The sequence below is a fragment of the Oncorhynchus clarkii genome, chromosome 12, assembly GCF_045791955.1.
Source record: "Oncorhynchus clarkii lewisi isolate Uvic-CL-2024 chromosome 12, UVic_Ocla_1.0, whole genome shotgun sequence".
NCBI lineage: Eukaryota > Metazoa > Chordata > Actinopteri > Salmoniformes > Salmonidae > Oncorhynchus > Oncorhynchus clarkii.
The window spans coordinates 14694049-14718566 of NC_092158.1; the positions used below are offsets into that span (position 1 = coordinate 14694049).

At 44.6% G+C, this 24518-nt stretch overlaps 1 protein-coding gene and 1 pseudogene across 1 annotated transcript; one reads left to right on the plus strand and one right to left on the minus strand.

The window, feature by feature from the left end:
* LOC139422740 (probable RNA-binding protein 18) overlaps window positions 1–9258 on the minus strand; it is a 36954-nt pseudogene extending 27696 nt beyond the window's left edge.
* A 65-nt stretch (window positions 9259–9323) lies between these two features.
* Window positions 9324–22213, plus strand: LOC139422741 (ribosome-recycling factor, mitochondrial-like). The gene is made up of 7 exons (XM_071174056.1): window positions 9324–9428; window positions 14407–14600; window positions 14875–15030; window positions 17254–17372; window positions 20202–20293; window positions 21224–21383; window positions 21566–22213. The coding sequence occupies exons 2-7, from the start codon at window positions 14417–14419 to the stop codon at window positions 21641–21643; spliced, it is 789 nt and encodes a 262-aa protein (XP_071030157.1). The 5' UTR covers window positions 9324–9428; window positions 14407–14416; the 3' UTR covers window positions 21644–22213.
* The last annotated feature ends 2305 nt before the right edge of the window (window positions 22214–24518 follow it).

Below are 24518 nucleotides of genomic sequence, written 5' to 3' on the forward strand. Positions count from 1 at the left end.
TGTTTTTACACTGCTGCTACTCGCTGTTTATTATCTATCACTTTACCCCTACCTACATGTACAAATTACCACGACTAACCTCTACCCCCGCACATTGACTTGGTACCGGTACCCCTATATATAGCCTTGTTATTTTATTGGGTTACTTTCGACTTTATTTAGTAAATATTTTCTTAACTCTATTTCTTGAACTGCATTGTTGGTTAAGGGTTTGTCAGTAAAGAGAAGGGAGGGCCAGAACAGACATTTGGGAAAGAGTTGGTGAAGTGGTAAGAGGATGATAGCAGTGACGGTTATGTTATGTGTGATGATTGTGAGGTGCTATACAAATTCAACAGTCACAATATCGGACTTCAAATAGGCCAATGACAGGTCAAGGGAACTGTAGCCTGCTGTTCAGATGGGTCAAATGGAAACTGAAATCTGGACACTGACTGTAGGTCTATAACCTCTCACATTGCCTTAACATTAACTCCTGCAGAATTAAACATTTCTTGCAGTAAAATGATACACCAAATGTAGGCTACATTTTTACTGGGGAACAGGAGTGGAGAAATATGATTTATTTATTTCAATATCTTGAGAGAATGTGAATGGTCAGTTAGATACCATCTGTAGAGGTGCTATATTTATCAGCATCATAAACACTGATAGTACGTCAACCACATTAAATATGCATCCAAGCTGAACTGAAATCTAATCAGAAACATGTTGGCTCGTTTACACAGCTTTCTATTTCCTTACAACCAGTCAAACTGATGTCATTTTCATGTTTTGCACTGAATATTTGTTTATTTTTAATTTGAAGTCTTTGCTCCCAGAAAGAAGCAGAGATGACAGGGAAAACTAGATAGAAACATTCATTCTATCATTTATCTCATTATTCTGGTTTATTTAGTCATCTAGGTCAACATATAATGACAGAAGAGATGCTGCATCTACAGTATCTAATTAAACACAAGTTTACTAACAAATAGTCTACCAAAATGTCAGATATTATAAGCAGAAACATATTCAAAACCAGGCAAAAAAAGAATCCTGCACCACCTGTCAAATTGTCCTGCCTTCTTTTAACTAACCTATGTTCTATATTAGCAGGTTATATCACATATATACATCCTGCCTTCTCTTAACTAACCTATCACATATATACGTCCTGCCTTCTCTTAACTAACCTATCACATATATACGTCCTGCCTTCTCTTAACTAACCTATCACATATATACGTCCTGCCTTCTCTTAACTAACCTATCACATATATACGTCCTGCCTTCTCTTAACTAACCTATCACATATATACGTCCTGCCTTCTCTTAACTAACCTATCACATATATACGTCCTGCCTTCTCTTAACTAACCTATCACATATATACGTCCTGCCTTCTCTTAACTAACCTATCACATATATACGTCCTGCCTTCTCTTAACTAACCTATCACATATATACATCCTGCCTTCTCTTAACTAACCTATCACATATATACATCCTGCCTTCTCTTAACTAACCTATCACATACAGTGCCTTGCGAAAGTATTCGGCCCCCTTGAACTTTGCGACCTTTTGCCACATTTCAGGCTTCAAACATAAAGATATAAAACTGTATTTTTTTGTGAAGAATCAACAACAAGTGGGACACAATCATGAAGTGGAACGACATTTATTGGATATTTCAAACTTTTTTAACAAATCAAAAACTGAAAAATTGGGCGTGCAAAATTATTCAGCCCCCTTAAGTTAATACTTTGTAGTGCCACCTTTTGCTGCGATTACAGGTGTAAGTCGCTTGGGGTATGTCTCTATCAGTTTTGCACATCGAGAGACTGAAATTTTTTCCCATTCCTCCTTGCAAAACAGCTCGAGCTCAGTGAGGTTGGATGGAGAGCATTTGTGAACAGCAGTTTTCAGTTCTTTCCACAGATTCTCGATTAGATTCAGGTCTGGACTTTGACTTGGCCATTCTAACACCTGGATATGTTTATTTTTGAACCATTCCATTGTAGATTTTGCTTTATGTTTTGGATCATTGTCTTGTTGGAAGAGAAATCTCCGTCCCAGTCTCAGGTCTTTTGCAGACTCCATCAGGTTTTCTTCCAGAATGGTCCTGTATTTGGCTCCATCCATCTTCCCATCAATTTTAACCATCTTCCCTGTCCCTGCTGAAGAAAAGCAGGCCCAAACCATGATGCTGCCACCACCATGTTTGACAGTGGGGATAGTGTGTTCAGGGTGATGAGCTGTGTTGCTTTTACGCCAAACATAACGTTTTGCATTGTTGCCAAAAAGTTCAATTTTGGTTTCATCTGACCAGAGCACCTTCTTCCACATGTTTGGTGTGTCTCCCAGGTGGCTTGTGGCAAACTTTAAACGACACTTTTTATGGATATCTTTAAGAAATGGCTTTCTTCTTGCCACTCTTCCATAAAGGCCAGATTTGTGCAATATACGACTGATTGTTGTCCTATGGACAGAGTCTCCCACCTCAGCTGTAGATCTCTGCAGTTCATCCAGAGTGATCATGGGCCTCTTGGCTGCATCTCTGATCAATCTTCTCCTTGTATGAGCTGAAAGTTTAGAGGGACGGCCAGGTCTTGGTAGATTTGCAGTGGTCTGATGCTCCTTCCATTTCAATATTATCGCTTGCACAGTGCTCCTTGGGATGTTTAAAGCTTGGGAAATCTTTTTGTATCCAAATCCGGCTTTAAACTTCTTCACAACAGTAACTTGGACCTGCCTGGTGTGTTCCTTGTTCTTCATGATGCTCTCTGCGCTTTAAACGGACCTCTGAGACTATCACAGTGCAGGTGCATTTATACGGAGACTTGATTACACACAGGTGGATTGTATTTATCATCATTAGTCATTTAGGTCAACATTGGATCATTCAGAGATCCTCACTGAACTTCTGGAGAGAGTTTGCTGCACTGAAAGTAAAGGGGCTGAATAATTTTGCACGCCCAATTTTTCAGTTTTTGATTTGTTAAAAAAGTTTGAAATATCCAATAAATGTCGTTCCACTTCATGATTGTGTCCCACTTGTTGTTGATTCTTCACAAAAAAATACAGTTTTATATCTTTATGTTTGAAGCCTGAAATGTGGCAAAAGGTCGCAAAGTTCAAGGGGGCCGAATACTTTCGCAAGGCACTGTATATACGTCCTGCCTTCTCTTAACTAACCTTTCACATATATACGTCCTGCCTTCTCTTTTTTTTTTTTTTTTAAATTTTACCTTTATTTAACCAGGCAAGTCAGTTAAGAACAAATTCTTATTTTCAATGACGGCCTGGGAACAGTGGGTTAACTGCCTGTTCAGGGGCAGAACGACAGATTTGTACCTTGTCAGCTCGGGGGTTTGAACTCGCAACCTTCCGGTTACTAGTCCAACGCTCTAACCACTAGGCTACCCTGCCGCTTTCTTCTTGCCACTCTTCCATAAAGGCCAGATTTGTGCAACTAACCTATCACATATATACATCCTGCCTTCTCTTAACTAACCTATCACATATATACGTCCTGCCTTCTCTTAACTAACCTATCACATATATACGTCCTGCTTTCTCTTAACTAACCTATCACATATATACGTCCTGCCTTCTCTTAACTAACCTATCACATATATACGTCCTGCCTTCTCTTAACTAACCTATCACATATATATGTCCTGCCTTCTCTTAACTAACCTATCACATATATACGTCCTGCCTTCACTTAACTAACCTATCACATAAATACCGGCGATGGCAGATGGGTGCGGTTGTACAAACAGCTGACCCGCGCAGCACTAATAGTCATCACAGGTATGTTGGAAGCAAGACATTAAGCCACAGGTAGCCTAACTGCCAAAATAAAGGAAACAACTAACAAGTGTCTTAATAGGGTGTTGGGACACCATGAGCCAGAATAGCTTCTATGCACCTTGACATAGATTCTACACGTGTCTGGAACTCTATTGGAGGGACGCTACAACATTCTTCCACAAGAAATTCCATCATTTGGTGTTTTGTTGATGGAAAACTCTGTCTCAGGTGCTGCTCCAGAATCTCCCATAAGTGTTCAATTGGTGTGAGATGTGGGGACTGTGACGGCCACGGCTTATGGTTTGCAGAGTTTTTCTGCTAATCAAACCATTCAGTTACCACTTGTGCCCTGTGGACATGGGGGCCAAAACAATGGCCTGCCCAGCATTTTCATACATGGCCCTAATGGGATATATTGACTCAGGAGCCACACCTGTGTGGAATACACTTTTAATACACTTTGTATCCCTCATTTACTCAAGTGTTTCCATTATTTTGGCAGTTCCCTGTACATTGGCAGATGTTGAATTCCTCACAGTGCAATAGAGCCTCAGGTCAGGCATTCGCCTAAGCCTAACATTAGCCTAGGTCTAACATCAGGTATTTATTGATCTCAAGCTTAGAACCAAAGTGGGATATGTCACAACATGTTCCCTTTTGAAGACTAATCACTTAGTTTCTTTGATAGTCACAGAGAGACGGCCTGGGAATTATGTTGAGAAGCTAGGGCCAAAGTTACTTTTATAGTTTTTGTCCAGCACCGTTATATTTCATCCTAGAAAGTTATGTAGCCTAGGAGGGGGAGTACAGGGGGTCCTGGCCTGCATTCCAAATGGTTCACTATATAGTGCACTACCTTTGTCCAGGGACCACTCTGGTCAAAAGTAGTGCACTATATAAGGAATAGGATGCCAGTTGGGCCACAGCCCTGCATGTATTAATGTCTTCCCTTGGCCTCCCTGGAGATTTCTCTCCAATGAGAATTTCTCACTTTCCCAGACTCCACCCTCTGCAGGCTGGAATGGTGGGTCTTCCTGCGACCTGCTGGCACAGATTGAGGAATTGATAGTGGACTGATACACCGGGAAGGACCACGGGAGGGGACAAACCACTTCTGGCCTTTAACAAGACCACAATGCACTTCTCCTGGGGGCTATAAAGCGTGCCGGTCGGCAGGAGGAGTTGGTGGTAGGGGGAGGTGGAAGGGAGGAAAGGTCCGCTGAGGGGAAGAGTGATTTCCTTGCTTGAGGGTGCTCTTCTGTGAAAGCATGAAGCTGAGCCAAGCAAGACATCTGTTAAATGTCTAAAGAACAACAAAGGGCCCAGCACTTGCAAGTCCTCCACTCTAAGGCCATCTATTTGAGGACTGAGGAGTGAGTCATTAAGGGAGGATCTGAATACTCACTCTCAAACTGGGCACCAGAAAAAAACAGGGGGAAAAGCAAGACAAGGATAGAACGAAATATCAGTTTGATTGGTGAGCCATCCGTTACACTGGTCCAATGTCTGACATGACCCAGAGGTCATGTTTCATGGTTCTCTCATGACCCAGAGGTCATGTTTCATGGTTATCTCATGTGGACACGAGGTAAAAGAGGCAGTCTTTCCAAGCTGGTCTTTCCTGGTAAAGGGTAAGTTAAAGAGGGCAGTGATGTCTCCCAGCCAGGTCCTTCCTTCCATCTTTTCCACACCCACAGTGTGGGCATGGCCCTGTGTCCAGTCTGTAGCCCCCCCAGTCTAGTACCACAAACAACCTGCAGCTCAGACAGCACATGCTGGATCCATCACTGGTCGTGAATGGGCCCCAATGGAGCATGGACAGACAGGTCAACATGTCAGCGCCTAATCAAGACTGCAGCAGCAGCCCCTCTCATTGTGTGAATGGAGTGGGTGGAGTCGTCTGTGTGTGTGTGAGGGAAACCTGCCTGGGCATGCGGGTCGAGCAGGCGGCTCGGGGTGTTGATGTTGTTGAACGGTCTCTTCATTGTTTCTGTCACCTGTTGACTGACACCATCTGTAAAGACACACTGCTTTAGCTAAGGCAGCCAGCCGGTGGCTGGAGACCGCTGCACAACATGTTTCATGTGGTGTCAGATCTGCTGCTCAACAGCCCAGCTTCCTCTCCAAAAACAAATTACCTTTTTCACAACCCAAAACTATGTTTTGGAATTTGTTTCATTTGTCCATTGTTGACATAATCCCAAAATATTTTGCTTGTCAGCAATCAAGTTTTCAGCATATGTAACTTTCAAAATACAGAAATCATCCCTGTCTGATGTATTTTGCCTCATATGATGCAAAATGCATCATAAAGGGATACTTTTTTAAGGTTACATATTTTGAAAACGTGATTGTCGACAAGCAAAACATTTTGGGACTATGTCAACAATGGACAAATGAAAAAAATATAATATAGATTTTGGGTGTAATTTTCCTTTAAGTTGAAAAATGTAGAAGCACAAAGATATTTATGAGCAGGTAATAAGCCGTTTTCTTTATAGTAATGGTGAAACATGACGGTCATGAATCTGCGCTCAGTGTATTCTCCATGGCACTCAGGGGCTGCAGTACAGTGACGTAATCATTGCAACCATTATCATCTGGGCGATTTTTTTCTAGGTGCACAGGTGCTCCTAAATTATAATTCCAGGTCGCACAGCAAAACATTTAGACACATATGCGAGTAAAATGGTCACACTGTAGTGCCATGTATGCTATTGTGATGCACCTCCCTGAGATAGCGGGAGGTAGCACACCTGGATGAAATGCAGCCCATGTCATTCAAAGGTGTGGACAGAATGCAGACTGCGACCTGGGAATGATACTAGTAAAACTAAGATGATCTCCCAACTGAGCTTTTCCACCACTCTTAGTTTCTCCAAAAACAAGGAGAAAAGGGGAAATTTAGCAATCTCTCAGCATTGTGTCCGAGACTCGATCATTTCAGAGATCTGGAGGGCTTGGGAGCATGACTGGTGATGGTGCTGAGGGTTTGACATCATTAAGACCTGGATTCATTCGCATGGAAAATAACAAGAGAGAATACATATTTTTTTGCATAAAGAGAGAAACAGAGGTAGAGAGAGAAACAGAGAGGTAGCGAGAGAAACAGAGAGGTAGCGAGAGACACAGAGAGGTAGCGAGAGAAACAGAGAGGTAGAGAGAGAAACAGAGAGGTAGAGAGAGAAACAGAGAGGTAGAGAGAGAAACAGAGAGGTAGAGAGAGAAACAGAGAGGTAGAGAGAGAAACAGAGAGGTAGAGAGAGAAACAGAGAGAGAGAAAAACAGGGAGAGAGAAACAGAGAAACAGAGAGAAACAGAGAAAGAGAGAGAGAAACAGAGAGAGAGAGAGAAACAGAGAGAGAGAGAACATAGCTTAGCAGCAGTTGTAGGAACCATGTGGTGGTTTTAAAAGAGTTAACATTTCCTGCCAGGTTTCTTAGTGCTACTGTAGCTCCAGAAGCCCTGGGGGAATCTTCCAGTTTGGACTTTCCTTAGAGAAATGAGTGATCAATGGCTCTGAGTCTTTGTCCCAAATGGCACCCTATATTTAACCAGGGCCCACCACAGATCTAGGAGGCAGACTAAGCCCCTACCCATCTCCTTATCACCACCACAATCAATCTCTGGCAGAGAATATACATTAGGGGAAAAATAAGAAATTACAGCACAGCTTTTTAACTCACATCTCAATTACCTACTTATTTGGGCTCCAGACAGACAGACGGACGGACGGACGGACATACATATACATATATATATATATATGTCTGTATGCTAATTTTCTGAGGGAGAGCCCTGAAGTGGGTCTTGCTACAACAAACACTGGGTGCATGTGAACTAATGAATCTTACCAATCACCAGCCTGTGGGCATATTCTGTTGTTTTTCTTCTACCAGGCAGCATGCATCTCAAATGGTACCCTATTCCCAATCCAGTGCACTACTTTTGTCTAGAGCACTATGGGAATAGGTTGCCATTGGGGAGGTACACCAGGTTATTTAAAGAAAAACAGAAGGTAGTTTGGAAGGAAACGCCTGTCTAGATACCAGCCCAAGCAAGCTGTACATTTTCCAGGAGCCCACCAGCCAATCCCACCTTGTGCTGCCCCTCCACACACCTCCTCTACCCTGCTCCTGAACAAAAGAGAGCAGCCAGCGAGCTACAGGTTGACAGAGTAAACAGGCCAGATGAGTGAAAAATGATGGCAGCCCCTCAGCAGAACAGGTCGCCATGCCCGAGTGCCTCTCTTTCACACGCCCAACGTCATCTGCTCATTCTCCAGCCCTCACAGACACATAGCTAATCAATCATACAGGCTAGTCACAGCAGCCACTCCACTGGGCTGGGAGGAGTAAGAAGCAAGACCTGCTCCGTCTCAATCAATCTTTTCTTGATTCTTCACATCCTCTCTCCTCACCTTTTCAAAAACGCATTGTACAAGGATGTGAGGAGATAGAATGCAAGGACAATGATGTAAATGACAATTAGAAAGACTAATTGAGAGTGAGCCCAGAATTCATGGGCTACAGGGATTCACTCACTCTGTGATTTTGGGATCGATGTTACTGATCCACAGGCGATGGCCCTCATGTGACGAACTTTCTGAAATGATAGAGGCATTCTCCACTGCTGACGGTGCTTTCTGAAACAATGGTGACATCCTCATTGTAGTTAGTCTCCACTGCACAGGGGGTAGTTTTCTTGCATTCTGAAACTATGGAGACATTCTTGTCCTTCACTGCTGAAGGTGTAAGTTCCTTGTTTTCTGAAATGGTTGAGGGACTCTCCACTGTCTCTACTGCAGAGAGAATAGGTTTCTCGCTTTCTGAAACAATGGACGCATTCTCCACTTCAGGCAGTGTGATGCCTTTGTTTTCTGTAACAATGGGGGAACTCTCCACTGCAGACTCCATGGGTCTCCTTAGAGAGGGAGCACACATTTTAGTAATACACTCACAAAGCCTTTGACAAAATAATGTGACCCAAAACAAGAATAAATACTGATAAATCCCTATGAAAATAAAAATAGCTATCAAGTAGCCTAACCACAAGTTATACATTTTTGCTATCATAACCTACTTGTCACTGCATTGTTTAGCCAGAAACATTCGCTAGCAAGCTAGTTGACGTTAGCAATTCAGCTAACTATTATTGGCAAGGGATCGAACTAGATGACTAAAGACACACTATAAAATACAGTTGTTTGTATGATGTTTATGCTCGCTTTACAATATGGATTTGCCATGAGCCTTTGCCATAGAGCTAACGTGTTTGTATCAGACGTTTAACTTACCCTATTCGGTAGAAACTTTCGCCTGACAGCGAACAGTTCAACTACTCCACGTCTGGTGATTACTGTACATATAGTACGTCAATAGACATCTATAATTTCGTTAAAATACTTCGGTACACAGTACTCCGGTGAGCTAGCTGCTAGCCGCAAGATTGCAAAACAAAGGCGCCATTTAATGACGTTGTGCACAACCTCACCCCATTGAAAGCACACAAATTAATGACAGTCTACACATAGCATTTCATGTGTGATGACGACGAACACAGCGTCAGGTTCAACTTTTTCCTATGCTCGTCACAGCCATGTGCAAGTAGACACATTTGACAAGATATAAGTAAGTAACTACTTTAAAATGTAGGACAATTGTTCTTGATATAGCTAGTAGTTACAATGTAAACATGTTCCAATCCCAAATATTCTCCTGCATTTATCCATTATTTATGTTTTAGTTCGACTGCGTACGCAACGACCTTTCTATAGCTAAATGCCACCACCGTTTAGCTAGCTAGCTTTAGTTAAATATCATCAAAGACTATGGAGGCATTGCTATCATATTAGCTAGCTTGCTTTTGTTTAACATTGTGTAACATGCATGAGTGATATTCTTGATATATAGCCAACTGAAGTAGGCCGTCATTGTAAATCAGAATTTGTTCTTAATTAACTGACTAGGCAGGTTAAGGTTAAGGTTAAATAATATGGGAGCCAAATAGTGCCCTTAGGCGAGTAGAAAGATGGCGTGCCCTTTAATTAATTAAAGGGAAGTATTCTGACTGCATTTATGTTCTTTGTTATTGTTCTGAATTAAAAGTCCTTAGTCCAGTGTAACAATTTTACAATCAGAATTAAACTGTTAAAACAACATAAACATGAATTATTCAGAGGTGTCATGCAATGTGGGCATGCCAACTGGCCCCTTGCCGTTTTATGAAATATCAAAGAGATACAATATCTCACTGAACACCTGTGCTACAGTTTTTCTGCTTCACTTCACGTGTAAAGACAACCATCATCCCCCCCTCTATCCCTTCCACTGGACTCAGAGGCACGTCCAATGGTTATATCTATGATAAACACTGACGCTCAGTGGAGACACAAAAGAGTCATGCTTTAAAAAAAACTATCTCTTCCTTTAGCGTTACTACTAGCAGTGTTTGTCAGGGAGGCGGCCGGCTGCTGGCTTTGTGAAGGGAGTGATACAATCGCAGCCAACCTGGGTTTGTTTAGAGAATAAACCATGTGTATGGTCTCTGCCTTCTGGCCCAGATAGTATTGATAGAGTAAAGAGCTACAGACTGTACACAACACAGATGTTTCAGGTGAGGCTGTGCTGGATCCCCCTGCCTGCTTAATGTTCAGTCTCTATACACACACAAAGCAAGGTGGTATTATGACTAGAAGCCGAGCCCCTCACCCAGATGCAGGCTGTCCCAAATGGCACCCTATTCCTTATATAGAGCACTACTTTTAACCAGAGTCCTATGTATGAAATGGGACACAAACATTCTGTTGAGGTGATTTACGAGGGTGACGTTGACAGTGTGTATCCACCTGCGTGATCGTGTAGTGCCCCATTTCTCTTAACGGTGTGTTCATCACACACAATGGAGGAAGTCATCCAGGGTATGATACACGGCTGGTTGTTCACACCCGTTGCCAATGAAAGGCACGGTTCAGAAAGACCCTCATGGATGAGTAGAGTTTGAGGGAGTTTTGGTGGGTGGCTGCTGAGCTCTTCTGTTCTGCACCCTGGAATGGAGATCCCCTGCCTCAGGAAAAATGTCCCTGCGGGGGAAATGTTGTGAAGTGTGTTAAAGATTTGAAAGAGCAATTTTCAGAACTATATGTTTTTTGTTGTTGTGAAAGATGGTGACTCTTTGTTTGGGCTGATCTGTGACCCACTGACTAGCACCCCCCCCCCCCCCCCGTCAGAGGGGAATAAGGCAACCTCAAAGTTACACACAAGGATACTTTATTGACATGCACACGGTTGAAATGGACATGGAAAGGTAGTGGTTTTTGTGCATGCACAAGTCCAGAGAGAAGAGTCCAGTGGTTGTTGTGCTGGATAGAGATGAGTTTGCTGCGCTCTCTGACTGCTTGAAGGACTGACCATGCTACTGATCGTCGACTTTGGCGATGTCATTTACAAAATAGCCTCTAACGCTCTACTATACAAATTGGATGCAGTCTATCACAGTGCCATCCGTTTTGTCACCAAAGCCCCATATACTACCCACCATTGCGACCTGTATGCTCTCGTTGGCTGGCCCTCGCTTCATACTCGTCGCCAAACCCACTGGCTCCAGGTCATCTACTCTATCTCTGCTAAGTAAAGCCCCGCCTTATCTCAGCTCACTGGTCACCATAGCAGCACCCACCCGTAGCATGCTCTCCAGCAGGTATTTCTCACTAGTCACCCCCAAAGCCAATTCCTCCTTTGGCTGCCTTTCTTAACAGTTCTCTGCTGCAAATGACTGGAACGAACTGCAAAAATCACTGAAGTTGGAGATTCATATCTCCCTCACTAGCTTTAAGAACCAGCTGTCAGAGCAGCTCACAGATCACTGCACCTGTACATAGCCCACCTGTAAATAGCCTCCCCATACTGTATTTATTTATCTATCTTGCTCCTTTGCACCCCAGTATCTACTTGCACATTCATCTTCTACACATCAATCACTTCAATGTTTAATTGCTATATTGTAATTACTTCACCACCATGGCTTATTTATTGCCTTAGCTCCTTTATTTTACCTCAATTGCACACACTGTGTATATATATACTTTTTCAAATGTGTTATTGACTGTATGTTTGTTTATTCCATGTGTAACTCTGTTATGTCTTGAGCTGCTTTGCTTTATTCTTGGCCAGTTCGCAGTTGTAAATGAGAACTTGTTCTCAACTAGCCTACCTGGTTAAATAAAGGTGAAATAAAATAAATAAATAAAAAGGAGACAGGAGTTGGGGATCTGGGACCCAAGATGACTGCCTATGATTGGCTGACCCCTCTGTGTGATAAGGCCCCTGACCCCTAGCGACCAATCGATGGCTATGGCCAGAGGTGTGAAGGGCCAGTTTGCTACCCATAGCCTAGCCTGCTAAGCTCCAGCGGAGGAGGGGAGCCTACTGCAGGAGTTAGAAAAGTTGCAGAGTTTGTGTCCCAGAGAGAGGGCTGTTAGAATGAGAGGGTGTGCTTAAGGTTTGTGTGGAAAACTGTAAAATGGGTTACTTTGATGCATAGCCTATAGATCAAATCAAGGAACCAAGCGAGCTTCATTGCCTACACAACACTGCCCCCATTACACGGCTTGTTGCACTTTTAATATGGCACGGCAGAACGTAGATTGTTGGAGTGCTGTACTTGGGGGCCGCCCCTTTTGTGATGAAAAATGACATTGCGACGCTACGCTCCGGGTCTGTCTCCGTAGGGTATAAATAGCCCTTAAGAGTCCCTGGGAGGAAATTCGTAGCAGATTGATTTGACTGTTTAGAGCCCTACAGTGGAGGTGTCATACCCATAAAACCTAGCGGTCAAACAGGGAAATGGTTCTAATCATTTTTCCATAGGGAATGTTAGAAACATTTAAAATAAAGGCTGTGTTTGTGTAGACTTACCCTGGCGTGACGTTTTGATAACCCTGTGAATTTCTCTCGGATGTGTATCAATATTCGGCTCTATTTACTCTGATTCGAAAATGCTAATTAGCATTAAAGTAGACATCATGCAAGACTACAGTCATCAATGACCTTGGACCACAGAAGGTATTTGCACTGGTGACCCACAATGCTGGGAAGATGAAGGCTGCTTGGTCTAAAGTGGAGGAGTTCTACCCTCACATCACACCCATTGGCTGTGCTGCTCATGCATTGAATCTGCTCCTCAAGGACGTCATGGCACTGAAAACAATGGATACACTCTACAAGAGAGCCAAGGAAATGGTTAGGTATGTGAAGGGTCAACAAGTTATAGTAGCGATCTACCTCACCAAGCAAAGTGAGAAGAATAAGAGCACCACATTGAAGCTGCCCAGCAACACCCGTTGGGATGGTGTTGTCTTCATGTTTGACAGTCTCCTGGAGGGGAAGGAGTCTCCAAGAAATGGCCATATCACAGTCTGCCGATATGGACAGCCCCATCGAGGATGGGAGATACAATATGGCAGTCATGCCAACATATCTCATCAGCCACCTGGTGGAAGGGACTTTGTGGATCTGAGGCTCTTTCCCCTGTTGCCTCCATCCTCCAAATCCCTCCAACATCAGCAGCCTCAGAGTGCAACTGGTCCTTGTTTGGGAACACACACACCAAAGTACGCAACAGGCTGACCGATACAAGGGTTGAAAAATTGGTGGCCATTCAGGCAAATTTGAGGCTTTTTGAGCCTTTACAACAAGCCATCCTCAAGGTTGGAAAGTGACAGTGAAGATGAGACCTTAGTCTGATGTCCAAGAGGTGAACATTGAGGTCCAGGGAGAAGACATGGAAGCCTGAGAGGAAGACAACCAAAGCCTTAGTTTCTAGACTCTCATTTCTGATGTTGAAAACATATTTGGGAGTTGCGAGGGATCATCCTTTAGTTCAGTGAAATCATCCCATGTTTATTTGACCTTATATTTAACTAGGCAAGTCAGTTAAGAACACATTTTTATTTTCAATGACGGCCTTGGAACAGTGGGTTTAACTGCCTTGTTCAGGGGCAGAACGACAGATTTTTACCTTGTCAGCTCGGGGATTTGATCCTGCAACCTTTCGGTTACTAGTCCAACGTCCCATGTGAAGAGTCAACTCATTTAATTAAAGTTCAGTTTGTTACTACATTTTTATTTCTAAAGGAAGGATTTCATCATTTGGGATTGTCTACTTATAAGGTAAAAGGTTTATGTTTCTGTCTCCATGTGATATGGTAAATTTAGCCAATGCAAGAAACATCTACATTTTAAATGGTATTAATATTAGTTTGCATATATTTCCATTAATTCCCACAGACAGTTTCCACCTCTGAATATTCCCCAAAATGTGCAACCCTAGTTATGACTCATACTGTTGTAATTGAAGCAGTAGTATACAGTATGTAGATAGACACCTTCTGGTTAGTATTACAGATGCTACTACTGGGCATGCGTGGTACAGTACTTCCATAGGATCGCTACACGATGAAAAGAGAATTGTAACCAGATCTACAAACTGATATCTGATCACTTCATAGCTTTAGTGTTTTTATTAGCTTGACAGTCATGTTTTATCATCAGACAGTAATCATGTCTTGTCCATTCATCTTTGATGTTTCTTTATTTCTCCTTGTCACAGTCTGACAGCTATGACACTGAGTCTGCTGGGCCTAATGCGGCCGGCTTTGTGCCGATCCCTCGTCCCCATGGTGAGGTCTCCTCAGCTGGTAGTCATCTCCAGGGTCCAACTGCTGCTCCCAAATATCTTTCATCAAAACATGGTCCCCCCTGCTGCCTCCTGCGTACGCTTCTACGCCACCAAGAAGAGTAAAGGTGAGCGGAGGGCCGCTTGCCTCAGTAGCTTTTTATTTTAGCTGAAGGATTTAGCTAGCAGTGTTACCATCAAAGGAAATATAGTGGTAGGGATCAAGACCTACTGAAGTGGTCAGAACATTCAGGAGGTTGAAAACCCCACTTCACTGTGTCTTGCTTTTATTTGTAATAACAGTGATAGACAAGACTACCAGCCCTCCCCTCCATCCTCTCCTTCTGTTGTTCCCCTTTTGAAGTCTTTCTGAAGACCGCCTGCTTTTATTTCTTCCCTCAGCTAAGGCAGCAAAGGGCCAGGCTTCCAAAGTGAACATCAACTCCTCGCTGGTGGAGGACATCATCAGTCTGGAGGAAACGAAGGAGGATATGGCAGCCGTCCTCACCACCCTGAAGGACGACTTCAGCCGCAACCTGAGCATCAGAACCTCTCCAGGTGCGTAGGGGCCGTGGACTGTAAGGTAGGGGCTATTTCCATGGAGAGGATAGTCTCTCATGACCGACTGTTGATTATCTGGCCAGTGCACTCGGTTCTAGGTGCTGAGATTATGTAGAGGAAACCTTTCGGTTCTGTCAGTAGAGGAAACCTTTCGGTTCTGTCAGTAGAGGAAACCTTTCGGTTCTGTCAGTAGAGGAAACCTGTCAGTACCACTGTCTGATGTTTCAATGCGGGATGCAAAGCTCTGAAGGCCTGACGTTTAAGTGTTGTCCTTCTTTGTAAGCTTTAAAAGACCAAAGTCAACTGTTGGTTTTCACTATTGATTGTTGGTTAAAAGATGAGGAAAAAGTGCATCTCCATCTGTTTACTTTCTCCCTGACAAATGGCCTGAGGGGGGGGGGAGTGATCCCTGCCCTTTACCTTGACCCTGTTTCCTGAACTACATCCAGTTCAAAGCCTCCCCCTCTCCCCTCGTGGCAGACCAACCCTGAGAGGGGAGCTGAAGGGAGGGCCCCAGGGGGAGGAAGCTGTAATACCAGGATTTATACACAGATTAAATACCCCTCCCCTCTTCCTTCCTCCCTCCCCCTCACCTTCTCCATCCCTCTCTCCTTACATTCTCCTTCTATTCCTCATCCTTACCCTCTTCCCCCCTCCTCCCCCTCTTTGCCCCTCTGTCCAGATGCACAGTAATCTGTGGAAGCAGCAGGATTTAGAGCTGACAGAAATTCTGACTGGAAAGATTCTGGAATGGGGGGAATCATGACATCATTTTGTTCTTGTGTGTGTTCGATAGTCTCATCTGGGCCTCATTATGTGGTGTGTTTTGTTGTAAGTAAAGTCAGCTTAGCTGAAGGAAGGGCTGTTGTATAGGACATGTTAATACGGTGAACCAGGCATCTGGGTACTCGCAGCCAGCGTGGAGGTATTACAGCCTGTTACTCTCAGTTCCTCTGCTAGAAGACTAACCTCTCTTGTCCATGGGAACGTTGGACTAACGTCAGGCTATCCAGTCCTCCCTGAACAGCTCTGTGTATACTGCCTCAGATGAATATACTGAAACGAGCATTTTCCCAACCCTTATATGTAACCGGTCTGGATGCCAGACATCCTCAACCCACAAACACACATTTACAACCCCAGTCTGTCTCCCAGAGATGGGTCAGAGCATTAGCTTCCATAGTTCAAAACAACTAGTTAATGTCATCCTCACGATCATAAGGTACCCCAGGCTAGAGCTCATGATCCCAGGGCACCCACCCACTAAACATCGCCAGTGTAAAGTCACACAGGATCCACCTGGAAGTCTGCTGTCTGATGGGACTTTATCATGAGGAACCCCGGGTCGGGTTGAGAACTAGAGAGAGGAAAGGGGAGGTAGCTCTTACCTGAATATGTCCTGTAAGAAAACATTTTTGTATTCTGTTGCAAAATGTTTTTCTACAGTGTGCCCTACTGAACAAAACCCATGGTAAATGTTTATTTTTATTTTTGGAGAAGGCCTGTATTGTTGATTAGTAGTCTACCTTCTGCCATGTTGGGTCAACTGCCTGTGCCCTGACCAGGAAGAGTCCATTTGGCTAATGGCTTTCCAGTCGATCCTCATCCCTCCTCATGCCGTTTAGGAAATGCCTGTGTGCCCTCTGGAAGCGCTAGCAGATGTGCAGGCAGCCAGGTCGTCTCTGGTCGACCAGCCGGCTCTAGCAGTTAGCCTGGAGACGAGGTTAGGGCTCGAGTAACGCAGGCTAAAAAAGGTAGATTACTCTATGGTCCACCCCACCCTCCACACTTCTCCACTAGCGAGGGATAGAGTTGGTGATGTAAGCCAGAGGACGGCGAGGGAGGAAACAGCAGCGTCTGAGGTAAGCCAGATGAGAAGAGGAGACCCATGTTGAAGCTTTGGTTCTGCAGTCTGCACTGTTAGGGGGTGACCGAGAGAGGAGATGAGGGTTGGGGGGGTACCTCCTGCACCCCAGCTGAAACCAAACCTGCATCCCACTCTGCCAACAGTCTGAGGCTTCATAGTGATCATACAACGGTTTAGTTGTCTTGGTCATGTCTTGTTTTATGCTGCGACTCCTGTATTGTTTTTATTATATTCTGTTCATAAAGCATCTCAGAAGAGTAACATGACATGGACAGTGGGGACCTGATCCTAGATCGGCACTCCTACTCTGACCTGCTGTATGAATACGGGCCCTGGTCCTTTTGGCTTTTCAGGAGCTCTGGATCACATCGTGGTGTCCACGGCAGACGGCAAGTTCCCACTGAACCAGCTGGGTCAGATCTCCATGAAGTCCCCTCAGCTCATCGTGGTCAACATGACTGGTTTCCCAGAGGTGAGCTCACAAATGCACAGTACAGACACACACTGTATGAACCACACTCTGGGCTGATGGCAACACATTTTGAAATTGGCATGTCATTTTAGAAACGTGGACTGAAATCGCCTACTCTTGTCTCATCCAGTGCATGGAAGGTTGAGCAGTGTTAAGTGTCGACACACAACCTCCATCGATCTCTCTCGTTCTCTCTTACTCCTTTCTCCTTCTCTGAAACTTGAGTCGGTTAGTGATCGATGGTTCAGGGAAGCTCTTTGTTCTGGGATAAGATTGAAACAAATGCCAAGACTCTGTGGTCAGCTGTCGTCAGCAGGAAGTGACCGTGCTTTGCCCTCTGGGAAGGAGGAGAGCTAACTGCTCCAATAGATTCTCTCTTTCTCACAGACACACTGAAAGGGAACAACTCTTTCCCTCTTCTCCCTGTGTTTCTCCTTCCCCTGGTCTTTTCTCCCTCCAGCATCCTATGTTGTTAATGAGGGTTGTCCCTGTCTAATTCTGGGATCAGTTTTAAAGGGAGGTTGATGCTCTTTGGCCTTGGCTGAGATCCATTTAGTACTGCTGAGTACTACATGAGCAGCTGAACCTGGAACATAGTACTCTTGTCACCGTAGGTGTACTAATACATTATTCATGAGAGATCACAGCTTTTAGATTTGCAGATTTGTTTTTGTGAATACTCATACGGATAAACTCATGCGGATAAGCATATTGTCATTATCAGAGACCCCCCCCCCCCCCCCCACACACACACACACAAACTACTGTAGCATAAATACTGGAGGCTGACGGGAGGGGTCGGGAGACACTGTGGCCCCGTCCGACGTTACCCCTGAATGGGGCCAAACAGGCAGGATATAACCCCACCCACTTTGCCAAAGCACAGCCCCCACACCACTAGAGGGATATCTTCAACCACCAACTTACCATCCTAAGACGAGGCAGAAGATCTCCCCCTTGGCATGAACCCAGGGTGTGAACGGCAGGACCAACGGGTAGGAGATGGGTAGGAGCAAGCCCATGTAATGCTTTGTAGGTTAGCAGTAAAACCTTGAAATCAGCCCTTGCCTTAACAAGTCAGTGTAGGGAGGCTAGCACTGGAGTAATATATGATCACATTTTTGGGTTCTAGTCAGGATTCTAGCAGCCGTATTTAGCACTAACTGAAGTTTATTTAGTGCTTTATCCGGGTAGCCAGAAAGTAGAGCATTGCAGTAGTCTAACCAAGAAGTGACAAAAGCACTCCCATTACCTAATAGTCCTAACAGCCCTGCTAAGGCAACACAGGGGTGACTGCACAGCACCCAGAGCAAATAGGATTATAATTATTCACATCAATTACCCATGATCCTAACGAGAGGCCATTGTTTTCCAGCCATTCAGTACTGCAGTTCAGTGTTACTGCAAACCCCCAGTGGCTGTTGTGCAGTGGTGATGGCAGCATGAATTAAACCACTTGGATCTGAAGGAACAAAGAGGATGTAAAAGGCCTGTGTGGGATCCTCAACATCATTAACCAGCTGTTTACTTTGGCTCTGTTCATTCCTCTTGGTTGGACTGTGGCTTTGAACTGGCTGTGTTTATTCACAATTTAACATATTAACCAGAACATGCCTGGTGTTTACAGAGCTGGCCAGAACAGAGCACAGCATTCCCCCACTTTTCCCTAATGGCTAGAGCTGTAGGAAGTAATGATGAATTCAGTACTGAGAACAATCAAACAGAGGTATGGGATGGCTCTCTGGAGTAACTAGAGAATAGGAGAGAACCAGAGAATGGGAGAAGCTGTTTATTTAATCATTCATTTTTAACCCCCTTTTTCTCCCCAATTTCGTGATTACGATCTTGTCCCATCACTGCAACTCCCCAACGGGCTCTGGAGAGGCCTCCGGAACATGACCCGCCTAGCCGCGCTTCTTAACACCCGACCACTTTACCTGGAAGCCAGCTGCACCAATGTGTCGGAGGAAACACCGTTCAACACTCTCCCTCGGGCACCTCTCCTTTCTGTCTTCCCTGTTTCTGACGCTCTCCCTCGGGCACCTCTCCTTTCTGTCTTCCCTGTTTCTGACGCTCTCCCTCGGGCACCTCTCCTTTCTGTCTTCCCTGTTTCTGACGCTCTCCCTCGGGCACCTCTCCTTTCTGTCTTCCCTGTTTCTGACGCTCTCCCCCGGGCACCTCTCCTTTCTGTCTTCCCTGTTTCTGACGCTCTCCCTCGGGCACCTCTCCTTTCTGTCTTCCCTGTTTCTGACGCTCTCCCTCGGGCACCTCTCCTTTCTGTCTTCCCTGTTTCTGACGCTCTCCCCCGGGCACCTCTCCTTTCTGTCTTCCCTGTTTCTGACGCTCTCCCTCGGGCACCTCTCCTTTCTGTCTTCCCTGTTTCTGACGCTCTCCCTCGGGCACCTCTCCTTTCTGTCCAACCACCGTTAGTTCTAACATTCATCTCCTAGATAATGACTCTGTCTACCAGACTGTTGTGCTGTATAGAATATATTCTATAGTGGAAAGAAGCTACTCAGAATCTCCTTTTCCAATGCATAGTGAGTACCCAGCCAGGACCCCACCCCCCCCCCCCCCCCCTGTTCCCAGGAGACCCCGCTCTGACAGCATCCCGCAGCACTTCCACACTGCATGTGCTCCCCCCACACACACACACACCCTAGCCCCCCCCCAACCCCCTCTACCAGAGATTCTACACAGTTCACCCAGCTCGCCATGGATCAAAGCCAGCATGACCAAGGACCGCCTGTGTCTGCAGTGAGAGTACTCCTGCCCCAGTCCCAGCTGGCAGTCATTAGGTTCAGGTCGAATGTGTGTTTGTGTCCCCAGGCTGTGGCTGCTGCCACCCGCGCCCTACGAGAGAGCAGCATGAAACTCAACCCTGAGGTGGACGGAACCATAATCAGGGTGGCCATTCCCAAGTGAGTCAACCAGGCTGGGCCAGAACACTGTCTCTACTCTCTCTGTTTTACCATTTCTCTCCATGTCTTTATATTTTATCCTCCTACTTTTTCTCTTTCCAGTAATGAATTATCTCGTCAGTCCCTTCCCTGACCATCCGTCTCCTTGTAAAGAAATGCATGGATCTGTCTGTGGTTTCCAGGAGTGTCTGACACATTTATCTGACTGTCACCCAACTGTAACAGTTGTACAACTTCAGTTCTCTGACCAATTCTGCTCCCTGCCAAATGAAATAGCTTGAGGTGCAGCCGTCATTCGCTTAACCACAAAAACATGTGGGTACGTCACAAATGGCACACTACTCCCTATGTAGTGCACTGCTTTTGACCCTGTAGTGAATACATTAGGGATGCAGGCTGTGTGATTAATAAGTACGCTCAGCAGCAGGTGCTTGTCTGGCAGCGCAGGATAGGGGGACGGACAGACAGACGGACGGACGCCGCCTTCCTCTGCAATCAGTCTCAGCACGCAACAACATTTGCATTTCCAAAGAGAGCGAGCGTCTTGATTGGCCCAGAATCAGTAATTACACATTATTGTTTGCAGTAAATAGACACCACTCTTGGATTGTTTGCAAATAGTCCCAGGCAAAAATACCAATTACAGAAAATAAAGTGTTAGCTGTTACACCAGCAAAACAAAGTTGTTGACTGTTCTGTGACCATAATACGTTTATTTTTGTATTTTTTTGTGGCACAGAGAGCCAGTCATTTAGCCAGGTATTGTTTTAAGGAATTTAATGCTTTGGGCATTAATATGATTTGTGCCTACTTTCTCCCATAGAGAGAATATTAAACAGTGTGTTTGTGTGTGTGTGTGTGTTCATGCTTTGTGCGTGCGACTGTGTGTGTGTTTATCGCTCGTAACACTGTGCTAATGTGTCCATGCAGGGTGACGCGGGAACACAGGGAGAACCTGGCTAAGCTAGCTAAGCAGTTCGGTAACAAGGCCAAGGAGTCTCTGAGGAGGGTGAGGTCCAACGCTATCACTCAGGTGAAGAAGGCCAAGGACACCGTCTCCGAGGACACCATCCGATTGGTGGAGAAACAGGTACTGAGATCCCTCAACCTGTCCTATCGGAGGACAGAAATACAATGGTTATAATAGTCAGAAGGCTACAAACGTTCAGATGAATCCTTACTGTTTTTTGTGGCACCCCGTATCGTTTTACAGTATTTCTATAATATTAATAGTTGTCTAATAAGAATGTGTCTGTTCTCCACCTCTCTCAGGTTGGGCAGATGGCGGACAGCTTTGCAGCAGATGTAGACAAGCAGTTGACTACCAAGACGAAAGAGCTGCTGGGGTGATGACGACTAACAGCACCACACCTTTATTTTTGATACTGTCACGTTTGGAACGGTTCCTCCTGCATATATGACTGGACACGGTACTGGACACTAGTTGGAGGTTTGTTTGGCGCTCGTTGGGGGCTTGTTTGTGTGTTCCAGAAGTTGGCATCGCACAACAGCGGCTGCCGGGTTCCTCTCGTCTTCAAACAAACACAGAGGGGAGAAATTGTCTTTTAATGGCTTCTGGGAGCCTCCTAATCAAACTGATGCTACAGAGAGCTGTGTTTATGTAGGAAGCACCTCTGAGACAGAGACAATCTCCCAGAGGACAGGAAGAAGAGATATCTACGTGGTGCCAGCATTTGTTTCAGATTCACCCTTAAAGGGATAGTTCAGCCATTTTACACGTGACATTTTTGTTTCCTTCCACTTGGAAGCAGCCTCTCGACATGGTGACTGCAACCCTTGTAACGCCACACCAAACTCACTGATTGGTTCTGTCAGTTTGTCCAGGATTAATCCTACAGCTACCAATGAAAACACAATAAAGTGGCTACTACCATTCTGTATGGGTGCTATTAACTGAAACACTGCTTTGTACGTCATCTCTGTTCTTTCTTCTTTACCTTTGATGTTAGTTAGATGTTAGATTAGTGAGTGGTAATGGTCTACTTTCTTGCTCTGTACTAAATCATAATGTATCACACCATTCATCTATTAGGCAGGGTCTTAATATGGTGGTTTGCTTGGCCCTACCCTGAGATGCTACACACACACACACACACACACACAGATGGACAATGGATAAACAACAGTTTAGAGGAGTGCACAGATGAGGGACCTGGCAGTGTTTCTTGTGAGTCTGGGTCCATATGTCAGTAATTTGGGGGCATTGTGTACCTTGGCCCAGAACATGATCGATGGAGGAGTGAAAGACTCAAGTCCCTGGCCCCGAACGCAGCTCTGGAAATTGCTTTCAGCTGAATACTTTAATTTCATTTGACATTTATCAACTGAATTATTGGTCCTCCGCTCGCAGCCTCGCTGTGTTTTACTACTGCTGCCATGGAATAGAGGGACGGTGAGGAGAGAGGAAATTGATTTTCTTGTACATTTTTACCAGCGGCACAAGTCTAATTGGTTCAGTAAACTTTTGAATTGACAGTGTTAGTGCACTCCCTTTGGACACCAACATCTGGCTGGGAGGTTAAAGTAAGGAGACTTACTGTAACTACCTGGCTGTAGTCCCTGATGTTACATATTATTTCAGTTGAAGCAAGGAACTGTAAGTATCTCGCAGGGGCCTTGTCCTCGTACTTTACATGCAGATTTAGCATGTTTGAATTATACAGTTTTGGAGTCTTGTGAGATGCTTGTGACAATGGTGTAACATTGATATACCGGTTAGGTTTGGTGAGGATACTTCACTAACGCCTGGCAGAGGGGTTGTGCAGGCGATCAAACCTCCCTGCCAGTGCCGCTCTGATTACACACCCAACACCCAGCCCATGTTCCTGAATGGTGGTAACGAGAGAGAGAGAGAGAGAGGGCAGGGAAGCACTTCAGCGGCCATAGAAATGTGTCCCATATGCCTATCGCGTCCTCACCCTGTGAAGTGTACGAGCCACCCGACAATCTCCTCAAGAATCCAATCAGTGATGATGTAGAATACACCTCTGGTGTGATGGGATGACTTTCAGCCCGGCAGTTTGTGTCATAGGGGAAGATTCACTGCATATGTAAATCAGACTGTACATTATCATGGATTTGATGTTCAGAAAGATTTTAGGTGTTAGGAGAGAGGGGGGCTAAATTGGAGGGATAGGCACAGACTAAAAATAATAGGCTCTGTACAGTTTCTGATCTGCAATTCATATTTGGTGATGTGTTTGAAATATACTGAACAAAAATATAAACGCAACATGTAAAGTGTTGGTTCCCTGTTTCATGAGCTGATTTTAAAGATCACCAGAAATGTCCCATACTCACAAAAAGCTTATTTCTCTCATATTGTTTACAAATATGTTTACATCCCTGTTAGTGAGCATTTCCCCTTTGCCAAGATAATCCATCCACCTGACAAGTGTGACATATCAACAAGTTAATTAAACTGCATGATCATTACAAAGGTGCACCTTGTGCTGGGGGCAAAGGCCATTAAAATGTGCATTTTTGTCACATAATACAATGCCACATCTGACTGCAGGAATGTCCACCAGAGTTGCTGCCAGAGAATGGAATGTTCAATTCTCTACCATAAGCCGCCTCTAACTTTGTTTTAGAGAATTTGGCGGTACGTCCAGCCGGGCCCTCACAACCGCAGACCACTTGTGACCACGCCAGCCCAGGACCTCCACATCCGACGACTTCACCTGCGGGATCATCTGAGACCAGTCACCTGGACAGCTGATGAAAATGAGTATTTCTGTCTGTAATAAAGCCCTTTTGTGTGATAAAACTCATTCTGGTTGGATGGGCTAAATATGAATCCCAGGCCCACCAATGGCTGCTCTCCTGTCCACCCTTGTGAAATCCATAGATTTAGGCCATAGACCTAATTCATTTATTTCAATATACTGATTTCCTTATATGAACTGAAACTCTGTAAAATCATTGAAGTTGTTGCATGTTGTGTTTATATTTTTGTTCAGTACAATTAAGTCAGTTTTCAGATAAGAACGAGTGCCCTTGTAGGTCTACTGTGATAGGCTACAATTTTGATGGCCTGCTATGCATTTATTTTTTATTTTATTTTTTATTTCACCTTTATTTAACCAGGTAGGCTAGTTGAGAACAAGTTCTCATTTGCAACTGTGACCCTGGCCAAGATAAAGCATAGCAGTGTGAACAGACAACACAGAGTTACACATGGAGTAAACAATTAACAAGTCAA